General features: G+C 44.7%; 1 protein-coding gene across 1 annotated transcript in view; it reads left to right on the forward strand.

Annotated features, from left to right (window-relative positions):
- The first annotated feature begins 2,128 nt into the window (after positions 1-2,128).
- Positions 2,129-14,786, forward strand: part of IPO9 (importin 9) — a 34,829-nt gene continuing 22,171 nt past the window's right edge. The window contains exon 1 of the mRNA XM_082227483.1: positions 2,129-2,423. Coding sequence (XP_082083609.1) covers positions 2,273-2,423 — 151 coding nt within the window. The 5' untranslated portion in view covers positions 2,129-2,272. The remainder of the gene's footprint in view (positions 2,424-14,786) is intronic.

The raw sequence follows: 14,786 nt of genomic DNA on the forward strand, positions 1-14,786 counted from the left end.
TACAGCCAAGAGAATGATGCCAATCTACAGCTCTGCTTGCTTTTAGCTACATAGCTCACTACTGAGAAGGATGGGTGAATGGGAGGGCATTTTAATTCTGATGGTGGCAATGAGGAAAAAAATGCTTGGTTTTTTTTAGAGACACAAGATTGTGTATGCACAGTGATGCCTACTCATTAATAGCAATCATGCATGCTATCCAGCAGGGGCCCATGACATGTATACAACCATGTGCCATCTTGAAGAATTTTTTTTTCTGGTCACCATCCACCCAACTGATATCAGGGACACCCAGAGAAGGAGCTCTGATTACCCTAATATCCAGACAGTGGGAGCTTGCAGTCCTTTCAGATGCCCCTTCAGTACATCTCCACATTTTACCACTGCTCAGCTGACTGTCCAGAGCTTTGCATTGGCCAGACCAAATCAGAATGAATGTAAAGAATGTAATTCTAAGCACACATGAGAGTAAGCCCATTTCAATCAAGGTTCCCTAATTGGTCAGAAATAAGTTGGTATAGTCCCTCCACAGTCAAGAAGCAAGGTCATTTCTCTTCCCTGTCTTTTGTCTTGTTATTTATTTTAAATTTTGTTGATTAAATTTGTATACCACCCTTCATCTGACGATCACAGGGCCGTTCGCAACATACAAAATGAAAACAAAAAACACATAATCATCCTCATTCTCATCAACAAACAAAGCAATAACCAGTAGGGAGGAACATGTGATCTTCGTTGGACTCCAACTCCCACCATTCCCAGCCAGCATAACCAATGGTCAAGGGGTGAAGGAAGTTGTAGTCCAGCAAGAGCCAAACATTCCCCACCCCCTGCTTCAAGATGTAGGCGAACAGTCAATTTTTGTATTGTATCTGCCCATCCCTGTCCAGCAATAATGGTGCCCATCCCTATTTCCAGCAAAAGCTATTGAGCTGGACCCCTAAGCCAGCCAAAAATGGATGGATCCCACTGTCCCATTTTTTTATTTCAAAAGTCAGCCTGTTCGGTCGAGGTGGGCGAGTCTGAATGGGGTCAAGAAAGTAGCATGGTAGCGGGGACATGCTGGAGACCCGCGAAAGGGGTCTTCACCCTGGACAAAGTGGTGAAGCGAAACACCAACTAGGAGACTGGTCATCAGTGGGCGTGTCTATGATGTCACCCGCTTCCTCAGTGAGCATCCAGGTGGAGAGGAGATTCTGCTCAAACAAGCTGGTAGAGATGCCACTGAGAACTTTGAAGATGTTGGCCACTCTTTGGATGCCCGAGAGATGCTTGACCAATGCCTTATAGGAGAGGTTCATCCGTATGACAGTAATCCTAATGCCTCCAAGGTTCCAAACAAGTCTTCCTCGAAAGAATGAAGTTTCTGGACAGTCCATCTGATCCTGTTTTGGGAGCCATAGTGTTGGGACTGATGTATTGCTACTACATGATGGATGGGAAATTCTCCTGATTTGACCTTGCTGAACCTTTAGGACTGGAAACCATGCCTTGCCACTGAAAATGGGGTTTTACTAAATTCTGATGAACACCTAGATTTTGTCCTTCACTTGTATCAGCCAGTCCAGCAGCCCTGCTGTCTGCAAAGCTAAGCAGGAATTTGGTGTGGCTCACTGCTATCTTTCTTGTAACTGCAGAAACAGCAACTTCCTGCCATTCCATGGCATGGCATTTCTGTCACCATCGACCATGAGTCACTTTTCACCCAGCACTTTCTGGTTTGTCGTGATGGTGCCTCTGACCCATGCCAGCCTGTCCCATTAAGTACCAGCAGAATGAGATGGCATGCTGTCAACATTTCTCTTTAGCAGACCAGCAAGAGAAATAGCTCCACCAGCCCAGCGTAGAATGGGAACGGTGGTTTTTTGAAACGGTTAAATGGGTACATTTTTCTTTCAGTCTTCTGCTTTACATAGTCTACCTTTTTAATCTGCCTGATCTGTAATAAAGGACTCCTCCAATTTTTTAAAAAAAGTACAAAGTTGTCAGCCTAAGGATGCGATGCTTCCATCCGTGCTGCAGGGGGCGCTCTCCGAGAACCGGTTCCGGCGGGATCCTCGCAGGCGCCGCTCTCCGCGCGAGAGAACGTCGTTGCGTGCGCGTTTGGCGCGCGGTGGTGGCGGCAGCAGCCGCGGCCCTCAGCCCGCCTAGTGGCGCCTCATCCGCACCCGCTGCTGCCTTTCCTCCCGCCTCGCGCTTCCTCCCCGCCCCCCCCAGCCCCGCCAAGGTTCTCCCTCGCCTTTGCTGCTGCTCTCCTCAGGGGCGCGGTGGGATGGCGGGCGTTGCGTCGGGCGTGGGGCCGGGCCCTGTGGCTCAGGGGCTGAAGGAGGCGCTGGTGGAGACCCTGAACGGCATCCTGTGCCCGGTGCAAGGGGTGCGCGCGGCTGCCGAGGAGCAGGTGAAGGTGCTGGAGGTCACCGAGGGTGAGTGTGGGGGCAGCAACTGCCGACGGCTCTGAGGGGAGCGGAGGCTCTGAGGGGAGCGGAGCCTCCCGCTTCTTCCCTTTTGTGGGCCTCGGGTCTCCCCGGCCAGGGCGATGGGCAGAGAAGGAGATGGAGCTGCTCCTCGGTTTCCCAGTTCTGGATTAACCCCTTTTTTGGGAGGGCCTTTTGTGGGGCAGGGGCTGGAAGGGACTTTTCGCAGAGCTCGAGGTGGGCGGGGAAACTCGTGTCCTGCCTCTGCTGCCACCGGTTCCGCGCTCCCTTCATGGTCCTGCCCCAGTCTCGCCTCTTCTTCGGCACCGGAGATGCCGAGGCTTCCTTTCCAAGTCGTCCGCAGTTTATATATCTCGGAGTGGGCTGCCTCCGGCGGCCCCGCTTCTCCTTTTGTGCCCATTGTGTATGTAAGGCATAAATCGGCCTTCGTCTGGTAAGTGTCGTCGGCCTAACCCTAAGGGTCGCCGCAGCGGTGCGGCCACACAACTACTACAGGATGAAGTTAAAAAGTGGCTCCCTCCCTTTTGAGCTAACTACTACAGGGTGAAGTTAAAAAGTGGCTCCCTCCCTTTTGAGCTAACTACTACAGGGTGAAGTTAAAAAGTGGCTCCCTCCCTTTTGTGCTTGGTCAGAAAAGGTTGAAGAGGGTTCCTCATGGGATAAGGTTGGGTGATGGGGAAGGAGGGGGCTTTGTCTGGGCGCCTTGCTGAAGTTCGCCTATAAAGCAGCCTTAAGGGTTTCCAAGCTAAATTATTCAGACTTTAAAGAGCAGCACTGAACTGAGTGAGATAGTAATATCTCTGTAGTAAAATTGGTTGGCCTAAAGGGTTGCGTACAGCCGGGTTTTAATGAGAAAAAGCTGTGCTCATTAAGTGTAATAGAATTAAATAGAGATGTAGATCTTAAAGCCTTCTGCAGAAATGTTTCAAAAAGGCGTTCTCTCCTACTTAAGACTAGCTTAGGTGTATACAGTACTGTCACAGGGTATACTGTCTTTCTCCCACTTCTCCTCTGGAGCATGGTTATGCTCACTGTGATAAGCTAGCTGTGGGAGTGCCTGGTATATAAATATTCCCACACAGATTGTGATCTACCATGTGAACTGGTGCAGATCAACAAGGGCTGAAGCATTGCATGTCTGAATTGCAGAGTCTGAACGCGCTGATACTTCACTCCATCATTTCCAAATTAGGCTTTTTAAATGTGCTCTAAAACCCATTTAAACTCCATAGATTTAGACCAGTGTTTCCCAACCGGTGTTCCGCGGCACACAAGTGTGCCGTGAGATGTTGCCTAGTGTGCCGCGAGATGTTGCCTGGAGGGAGGCAGGCGAGGGCGTTTGCTTCCCGGAGGACTTGTGGGAAGCCGCCCCTTCCCTGGGCGACGCGCCGCCTCGCGACTCCGGAGTCAGTCCCGAGGGCTCTCGGAGGGACTCGCGAGCGACGGCGCGGTGGCTCTGGGGCGCGCTCAGCCGGGCCGCCGCGCCCCCCCCGCTGCAGCTGCCCGGCGTGGAGCGCGACGCGGAGCCGGCCGGGCTTGGAGGCGCCCAGGTAGGGCCGGGCGGGGGCGGGGAGGTCTCGGCCTGCTGCGGGCGCAGGAGGGAGAGGGGGAGCCGTCGGGTCTCCTGGAAGGAAGCGAGGCGGCGGCTGAGGGGGATGCAGCCCCGTCCCCAGCAACAGACGCTCCTCAAAGTGAGGCCACAAGTCGGGGCTCGGACAGGGCCTGGAAGCAGCAGCTCCGGGCTCTTGGGAGCGGAGAAGGGGACTTCGAAAGCGGCCTGGAGGAGAAAAGCCCCGATGCAGCGAGAGCGGGGAGCGTGCTGCCTGCCGGGAGCAGGACACGGGGGCTCCTCATTCGCATGCTTTCCCGGGTGATCGGTGAGGGTTAGGGTTAGGGTTAGGGTCCCTCAGTCCCTCGCTTTGCTGCCTCCTCCCCCCCCCCACCCCCAAAGCTTGGAGGTTCCCCGGCAAGGGGGAGGGAAAAAAATTGAAAACTTTCGCTTTCGTGCGTCCCTCCCGGCGTGACGCTGTGCGCTGACGTCACGGGGCTGTAATGGTGTGCCGCGAGATTTTTTTCATCAAACAAGTGTGCCTTTGCCCAAAAAAGGTTGGGAAACACTGATTTAGACATAGCAGTTCCATAAACATAATAAATTACTTCAGTTTAATGTAGAGAGTTATAATAAGATCTGAATTCTGTGTGGTTTTTAGTTGTTTGTGTGTGTGTTATATGTGTTGATATATACCCATATGCATACATACATACATGTGTGCTTATATGTGGTTAGATCCAACTCCCACCAGTCTCAGCCAGGACAGTCAGTCATCAGGGAAGATGTGTATTCCAACCATTAGCTGATGGACACCATGTGCCCCAACCCTGTGCTAAGGAAATTAGTTTCTCCTGCCAAAATACCACAATAGAAAAAAATCTGCTTTAGCTTTATTTATCGATTTTTGAATTATTTATGTGCTTATGCGTTAGGAATATTCTGTTAAAATATTTAAAAACAATGTTTTCCATAGCAAATTCAAGTTAAATAAGCCTTTAAGAAATTTATCTCCTTTCCCTCTCTTGCAACCCCCAGGCTGGTAACTTAAATGACTAATGAGAAGAAAATTCCTGAGATTGTAGTTTGTAATGTGTTGTGGGCAGATAGGATTGCTACTTGGTCATTGTTGTGCAGGCAAGTGGAGCTATAGGGGGTAAAGGCATGACTACCAACTTTCAGAAGCAAGTCATGAACAATATAGCACTTTTGTGATGCTGTTCTTGTTGTTTGAAAGCTGTCATTGCTTGAAGGAGAAGTACCAATATTTATGCGTATTTGTACTATATTTTCTGTCTTTATCTGTTTTAAGCAGTTTGATTATGCCACTTCAAAGGGAACTTCCTTCAGACACCCAACCCAGCTGAAGCTTCTCCCAATATGGTTTCTTTCAGTTGATGAACTTCTGTCTCTGGCACAACTTAATTGGAGATGTCTGCTCCAAAGTACAAACGTGTGTTGAGGTATTGGTGGAGAGGGCAGAAAGATTAATCGTACAAAGAGGACATAGATGGCACTATTAAAGTGTCACTAATTATTGCAATAAAAGAAATCAGTTGTATAGCCTTCTGAGAAGGCTTATCCATGAGGCTTCTTCACATAGGATTAAGCATTAATGATGTATATTTTAAGATCAGAAGTAAGTTGCGCATGTTTTCTTTGTAACTTAGCTTTATCTGTACCTATCCTGCAAGCCAGCCCACTTTTTTTGCTTAATTCTTATATTTTAAGAGCTGATTGCACTAAGGAATGCTGGATTGAAGAGAATTTACAGCACCCTATTGTGTATGAAAGTATAAGAGTGCCATAGGTCATCACAACAGGATAATACTAACCTGCAGAAAACTCTAGGCTGCCTCATTTTTTTTGAGAGCTCGTAAAAATATTAAACGGGAAGCAGCTTTTGACTCACTTTTCCAATTCTTAGAGTACACCAAGTCATAAACTATCCTTAAAACACAAAACTTAACCATATTGTTGAGCATGTGGGGAAGAGTTTTATGAGACATTCCAGATAATTGCCTTTTAAAACAATTGAAGCCAAATGTCAAACTATATTAAATTTTATTTGGTGAAAGGTGGCGAAAAAGAAAAGGGAAGGCAAAAACACACAGAGAGACTTAAAATGAACTAAGTCAATATCTTGACCTAACTAGTTAGATATTTCAGAGTACCTAGCAGAAAAGAGATTCAGAGAGAAAGCATCTGTGGTCACCTGGCTGAACAGTTTCAAAACACTGTTGATGGAAACTTATTTTCAAATCCAAAAAGAAACACCCCCCAAAAACCAAGACACAGAAGAAAACAATGGCATGGCCCTCCTTCCTTATATCAAGGGCACTACAGACAAAATCAGCAAAATCCTCCATAAACACAATATCAAAACAGCCTTCTGCACCAACCAAAAAATAGCCAATATCCTCAGAAACCCAAAAGACAAAATCCAGCTGGAAAACCAAGGGGTCTATGAAATACCCTGCAAAGTCTGCCCAGCCACGTACATTGGACAAACAAACAGACGAATAAATGCACGTATCGCAGAACACAAAAATGCCGTCAAAAAAGAAGAAAAAACTTCCTCTCTTTTCCAACACATGAAAGAAACAGGACACGAAATTAATTTTGCAGATTCCAAATTGCTCTTTAACATGGAACATCACCACAAGAGAATAATCATGGAAGCCATCGAGATAGAGAAACACCCTCACAACATGAACAAGCGTGACGACACGTCCCGCCTGCCAGACATCTGGAAATTAGCCCTCCCCACAAAAACCGACACCAGAACCAGAGGCACACAGAACGCCGTCACCAATCAACCACACCAGACCCAAACCCAGACCCTCTCCACAGACATATTACAGACTCCATCCAGCAACCAAACTATAGTGGCACCTCCGGATGCTGCACCCCCCTGCAATCCCTACACAGATCTGGCTGGCACAAGGCACAAAACCATAGCTCGCCCCTATACACGAAGCCAAGCCAGAGCACAACTAAATGCAGCACAGCCATCTTCTCAGAAAAACTCTTCACAAGCTCAAGAGGTCAAGACACGAGAGCTTTAGCAACTAATCTACACTTAATGACCCACCCAGTGATATTCAGAATATCACTCATGAAATCACCCAAGATATCCCTCAAGTAATTAATGACCCACCCAGTGATATTCAGAATATCACTCATGAAATCACCCAAGATATCCCTCAAGTAATTAAGGAACAAAAGAAGAAAAGGCACACTAATCTAGGAACTTCCTCTCTACCCAGAACGTTGGAGGCTATACACCACACCCCTCAACAGTATTTATAGGAACTCAAACACCAGACTCTGCTCTGTTCCAGTAACAAGAAGCCGAAAGCATCAGCCTGAAGATGACGAGTGAGACCTCGTCGAAACGTCGCACAGACACCCCGACTCTTACACGGGAAGACACCCGAAGACACCAAAACCTGCATTCCTATACCCGTGAAAATCTACGAAAGCAAACTTATTTTTTTATATATATAATTTTTATTAAATTTTATTTTAAAAAATTGACAAAACATCCATCTTACATATGATATATAAAAACCACTTCGCCATCTTGGTTTGAGACTTCCCTCCTCCTTAACTAACATCATATTGATAATAATTTATACTGTATCTCTAATCTTACAAAACTTCTTGTAGCCCTACTAACAATGTCAATTGTTTACAGTTGTCTCTCAAATACAATGTAAATTTATTCCAGTCTTTTGAAAAGGTCTGGTCCTGCTGGTTCCGAATTTCCCCAGTTAGTTTTGCCAACTCGTCATAGTTCATTAACTTCATCTGCCACTCTTCTTTTGTTGGGATCTCTTCCTGTTTCCATTTTTGGGCCAGTAATATTCTTCCTGCAGTTGTTGCATACAAAAACAATATTTTATCTTGCTTATGTATTTCTCTATCTTCCCAATAGGAAGGCTTCTGGTTTCTTTACAAATGTATATTTTAACATTTTTAAAAGTTCATTATACAGTGGTACCTTGGGTTACATACGCTTCAGGTTACATATACTTCAGGTTACAGACTCCGCTAACCCAGAAATAGTACCTTGGGTTAAGAACTTTGCTTCAGGATAAGAACAGAAATTGTGCAGCGGCGGCACGGCAGCAGCGGGAGGCCCCATTGGCTAAAGTGGTGCTTCAGGTTAAAAACAGTTTCAGTTCAACCTCCAGAACGAATTACGTACTTAACCAGAGGTACCACTGTATATCATTTCCCAGAAAACCTTCACTTTCTTACAAACCCACCACATATGGTAGAAGGTACCTTCTTTTTCTTTAGATTTCCAACATTTATTATTTCGTCTGTACATTTTTGCTAACTTCACTGGTGTTATATACCTCCTATACATCATTTCCATTACATTTTCTTTAAGCGAACTGCAAGCTGTAAAATGTATTCCAAAGTTTTCCCCAATCCTCTAATTGTATATTCTAACCAATATCCTTTGCCCAATATATCATAACCAATTTAACTTCCTCCTCTTTCACATGCCATTCTAAAAGTAGTTTATACATTTTTGACAATATTTTAATTTTAGAACTCAACAAATCTACTTCAAACCTGGATTTTGTATATTCAAATCCATTGTTTTTCTTATCTTCTTTAAATATTTCATTTATTTGACAATAATGCAACTAATCGTTCACTAAGCTTTTAATTTCTTCATATATTTTAATTTCCACTGATTCTCTATTTCGATCACCAAATCTTCATAGGTGGCCATATTTAACTTTTTTACACTTGTAGCCTCCAATGGCGATAACCACCATGGTGTTTTACGTTCTAACAAACTCTTATATCTATTTATTGATGGAAACTTAAATCCAATATAAACCATCCTCTTAATGAGGGCTGATGGTCATTTGGCCCAATCATGAGTTAATGCTCCTGATGATAGTGACGGCTGATCATAAATTTATTTAGACGCTGGGTCCACCTCAACAGCACTAAACATATTACGTAAAGCAAGCCACTTCAGATTAATCTGATTAATCTAAGGATGTACTACTGAAAATTAAACTCAGGATATATTCAGGGACTACAGGCAAATTGACAGAGGTGCTGGATTTCAGACTCTTGAAAAGATAGTATTGGCCTGTTCACACACACTCTTACCCTCCTCCCCATACAAATTCAACGATTCCTAACCTATTTCTTACATGACCCAAGTGTCAGGTGCTTGCACCTACAGGGAAAATTTATATGCAGCTTGTAGTATCAAATATGAGCTGATAGCTGCTTTGAAGATCTGAGGTCAGCCCTCCTGTTACAGAACAAATGAGAATTGCTCATTCTAGGAGTGGCTGCTTCAAGCAAGCTTGGGAACATGTCACACTTCTACTTTTAGCAGCAAGCCCAGACTGTTGCATTATATGATCATGTAATGGTACAGTATGGGGTGAGCAACCACCATTGGGCCCTCTGATGTGTTGTACCTTACATACATCATTCACAACTATCACATTTTCATCCTGCACCTTCTGAATAGGTTATTTATTTTAAAAGTAGTAGTAGTAGTAGTAGTAGTAGTAGTAGTAGTAGTATTTGGCAGAACCTGCAGATTTTGTTATGCTGAAATTGGAAACACGGGCAAATTAACACTAGTTTGCCCTAGCAATTATTGAAGTAGTTTTTTTCCACCCTAACAATTATTCAGGTAGTGTAATAGGTATGAGTTACTCGTGTGTAAACTGGTGCCTTTCTCGGTTAATTTGCCTTGTTAAACCTTTCTGACTGCACAGCCCCTTCTCATCGTGGCTGCCTCAGTCACTGGCAGAATCCGTCAGTGGGCGTTTCTTGAACCTCTTCCAACATAAAAGTTGTTTGACACCCAGTCTCCTCCTCCTCTCACTGCGCGGGAGTCTTCTGCGCAGGGAAGGTGTGGGTAGCGGAGGACCTGGGCTCTCCTCACTGATGTCCAGTGAAGAGTCCTGGAGCCCTCTCTCCAATTCCCCCGTCTGCCCCCCTTTATCCCTGGTGTTGCGCTGATTGGCTTCCCCCTCTACTGAGCTGTTTCTCCCCCTGCTGCTGGGTCCTTCGCCAGCATCATCTGGGAGCCTCCCCTTCGCCTCTCGCTCCGATGTCAGTTCCCTGACAGGTACTTATTTCCTATCCAGAGGGCTCTGAGTTGAATTTTAAGAGTTGTGAACCTATTGCTAGCTGAGGTGGGCCCTGAATCTCTCTCATGTTTGAAAACGGGGGCATTTTTGACCCATATCACAGCCAAAGATACCTCTTCACAGAGTCCATTTGATGGGAAAGCAATGGCTGTGAGATTGCGATTTAGTGAAAATAGTTAATGGTTTTAAGTAATAACCTTGAGAATAGGCTAGTGTGAACCATTCTACATAGCGTTGCTCAGGAAGAGTTTTGCAAGCTTCAGTTGAGATAGCATATGACAGCATCACTGTCAGGGCACTTAAATTTGAGGAGATTTCACCCCTCCCATACCCAAGAATCTCCTGACCATCTCCTGATGATCTCTGCTGACTCCACAGAGAAGAGGAGGCGTGTCCTGCCTATTTACTTATTCTCCCCAGCAACATATCTGTGTGTGTGAGAGAGAGTCAGTCAGTCAGTGTATCGGAGAGAGTGAGAGTGTTAGAGATCCTAGAGATTAGATTGCTGCTAAGAGCAGCTGCAGACTCTCAGTGTAGCATTGATTTATGCTCAGAATATTCGGCTCTGTATATAGTTTTGTACCATAGTTGTAGTTATAGAATAAAAGGAAGATATTTTACAGAGCTGCTCTCCGAGTGGTTTATACTCTGCAAGACTCTGCAAAACTCTGCTGCGCAACGACTGAAGTATTGAGACAGTGAATCCGGTGCTCTCAGCTCTAAGCTGTGAGTCCACAGCACTGTGACCTGTTCCTGCGGAAAGGAGGTCTCTGGCGGTGCTACCCAGCTCGCCTAGCCCAGTCGGGGTTGAGGTACATGAGTCCAGTTGGCGCACTGGCTCTAGGGCGATGCTGACAAAATTATGTCAAAGAGCATGTCACATGAGATGTATCTCAGTGGCCACCCCACAGCTGGCCATCCCTATTTTCCTGGAGAGTTTCTAGGACTGCCCTCAGTCTTGCCTCACCTCAAATCACCATATGTTTTAAACGTATAAAACAAGGGTGGCTAACCCGAGATCCTTCAGAGGTTGTTGGACTACAGCTTCCATCATTCCTGACCATTGACCATACTGATTGAGGCTAATGGAATTGAGAGTCCAAAGCCATGTGGAGGGTCACTGGTTAGTCACCTCTGGTCTAAATCAAGTGTGCATAATTAATATGTGCTAGATGATCCTGAGTATGCACTTTTTATGACAGTATAGGAAGCTGCTTTATACCACGGTTGGGCCATTATTTCATCTAGCTCAGTATTGTCTACAATGACTGGCAGTGGCTCTCCAGGATTTCAGGCAGGAGTCTCTCTCAGTCCTAACTGGTAGTGCCAGGGATTGAATCTGGGCCTTTCTGCTTGCAAGCCAAACCATGTACCACTGAGCTAGGTTTGGTTGGATTAGATCAAGGTCCATGCAAAAATGTCAACAATCAGCATTAAGGATGTCATCTTCTGCTGTTATGTGAATAAGTTAAAGTACTTGGTTTCATTTAAAACACAGTCTGAATGCCGTATTGCTTCTCAGTAGTTATGTCTTTGCTTCATTATAGATGTTTGTCTTTGCAGTGATAGCATAGTTTGAACTTTACTGTAAACAAATATCTTTTTCAAAATATTTTTGTCTTGTGTTTCTGTCTTAGGTAAATATTCAGTTGCTAACAAAATATAATCAAATTGAAGTATACATTTAAATTAAAAAACAAATGTAACCTCAATTTTAAAATATCAGGAATCAGTATTTTTTTAAATGGCAGTATCAGCACCCTATGATTAAAGTGTAGCACCCAAAAAGTCTTTGGTAAGGATGTATGTTTACATAATTTGTACATACCTTTTTGGGGAGGGTGTTCGGTAATCTTTGCGGCACATCAGATGATCCTGTCCCTAATGCTCACCACCTTCACTTCTTATGGTAGAGGGGCATAGAGTTGGGATTCTGAAGTTGACTTCTGTGTTCAGCTGGATTCTAAGGCTGTTCTTAGTATCCAGTCCTATGCTGTTTAACGTCAAAAGCAACACTTTGAATTTAGCCCAGGGACAAATTGGTAACCAATGGAGATCAGATGATAATAGAGAGATGATCCAAACTGTGAGTCCTACATAATGCCTTGGTTCACAGTGTAGCTGCCCATTTACTACAGCATGAATGAAAGAGGCCATGTGCCAGCTGAAAGCGTAAAATGCATTCTACCCACCCTCACTATCTGGTTTCTAGGCACAGAGCTGAATCCAGGAGCACTCCAGTATTGAGTCTGATGTTCAGGGTGGTGCAGTCCTATCCAAAACAAGTTTTACATCTACTTTCCAGTTTCCTCACCCAACAATATTTCTACTTTGTCTGGATTAAGTTGCAGCTTGTTTGCTCACTGCCAATCCAAAATTGACACCAAGCAGTGCTTTAAATCCTCCTCAGTCTTCCTGAGCTCATATTACTCCTATGGTTTCAAGACTAGGTAACCATAGTGGTCATATAATGATTCCACTAACTTGGAACTGGAGGGGGAAATTGCTTTCCTATTCTCACTTGAGGTTTTCTGGATCTCTTCCAGTATAGCCTAAACAATGTTCTTCTGCGAAGGGAGAACCCTCGGGGATCAAGACTCAGTCCTGAGCATGTGGTGTTCACTGAGCCTAGCTGATGGAGCCTGTACTTGGATAAAGGCCAGTTTTGCAGTTTTTTACTACTAGTATTGGCTTTGGTTCCACAAGTAGTTTGAGAAAATATTTCTGAACAAAAGAAACATTTAACATTGCTTCTTCTTTTAATTAGGATGCTCCTGCTTTTATAGGAACTGTGCCCCATAAAAATTCAGGAGCAAGAAAGAAAGATGGACTCCTTTTGAATTTTTCATTGCATTTTCTATATCAGGGTGGGGAACCTATAGCCCATGGGCCTCCCCATATGTCCTGCCAGGCAATTTTGATTGATGCATGCTTATCTGCCCTTCTGGTCTCAAATGTGGGACACGTAAAGTCACCGCTGGGCCAGAAAGGTGCCAGCAAAGCCCTCTTCATGGTGCTTTGAAGTCCCAATTATCAGCTGATTGTTGGGGTTTTGAAGCACAGCTTAGGGCTCTCTGCAGTCACAGACGATCAGTTAATATTTTGGTGTTGGAGAGAGCCCTGGACAGCTGCAGCCCGTACATTCAGCTGGAAACAGCTGCCTTGTATTCAGAGAGTGCTGGAAGAAGTGCTTTGAATACAAAGGTGTTCTCTGCAGAGGAAAAGGTGCTCAGTTTTTAGGATCATTTACCCCTCCTTCCTGCATAATGGTCAGCATATTTTGAATGTTGATGGCTGTCAGTCACCTGACATAATGATATGAGGCAGGGCAGTCCAACTTTTCATACCAAATGGGCTACAAGAGTACTTCGACATGGAACCCATGGGCTGCACACTGCCTTATCATGCAAGGTTGTGGGAATGAGGCCAATCTTGACGTTGGGAAATCGTTTTTGCCCCCCAAGGGTCACATTCTTTTGGGGAAAACCTGTCTAATGCTGGAGCCAAAGCAAGAAGTGGATAGGTAAACAGGGAAGCATGACTTGATTGAATGACTCTTTCAGTTACCCTATCCTCCTCCTCCCCCCCCCTCTCTTTCCTACCCCATCTGTCTCTGCTTAGAAGTGTGGAGTGAAGGAAAAATTATGGTTAAGGTTTGCATCAGCAAAAGGGGAACCATTTCTCTGATTTGTGGGGAAGTGATTAAAGTCTATTTACAAATAAAAGGGTTGTATTGTTGGAAAGCTCAGCATACAAATTACATTTCCTGCAAAGATATCACATATCTTGGCAAAATAAAGAATTAGTTGGTTGGGCAGCAGAAATACTTAACAGCTCTGCTACAAAGCATCTTCTTCCCATTTTTCTTTGTGAAATTGTGGGAATTACGAAGGGGGTGACTGGATGGGAACACCCTGTGAACCAGAAGTCCCACCCCTGAGCTAAAAAACTACATATATAAAATTGAATAATATGTCTTATTGGAGAGGGAGATAAGAAACTGCAGAGATGATGTTGGTGGAAATATTGAGGGACTGTACTAGCACTGCATCAATCATCAGCGGATTTTGCATAGGATAATTACAGGATTTGAATGTGATCAGTACGTACCTGCTGCAATGGTGTCCAAGTGCAGAAGCTTCTCTTGTACCATAGAACTGGCAGAACTGGAATCTAGCCATAAAACTGGGAGACATTAGGAATTATTTGTTTTAATTGAATGTTTATAGTTTTAAACTCATATTTATGTTAGCATAGTTATAAGTTCCTTTGTGAAAGCTTTTTACCTTATAAAGGAGGTAGAAATAAAAAATTGGCGTGGGGAATCTCACACCTCAAGGCCACATGTGGCCCTCCAGGCCCTTTGATTTCTTCCTGGGCCACATAGCTTAGCAACCATGCTCCATTTCCTCCTTGTGAGTTGATGCTTGACTGGAATGCTTGTTTATCTCGATGGATGCTTGCAAAAGGTGATATATATACATGTGCTTGTGGAAACTTAAGCATTTTGTGTGACTGGGTCATGTTTGTTGCTCCACGTACTTCTGCTTTTAGCCCCATTCACTACTGGCATGTGGCCCTCCACCTGAAAGCAGTTTGCTGTCTCTGATCTAAATAAATAAAATATTTACTGCTTAGATACACACAGGATTG

This window comes from Podarcis vaucheri (genome assembly GCF_965113315.1).
Source record: "Podarcis vaucheri genome assembly, chromosome: 6".
NCBI lineage: Eukaryota > Metazoa > Chordata > Lepidosauria > Squamata > Lacertidae > Podarcis > Podarcis vaucheri.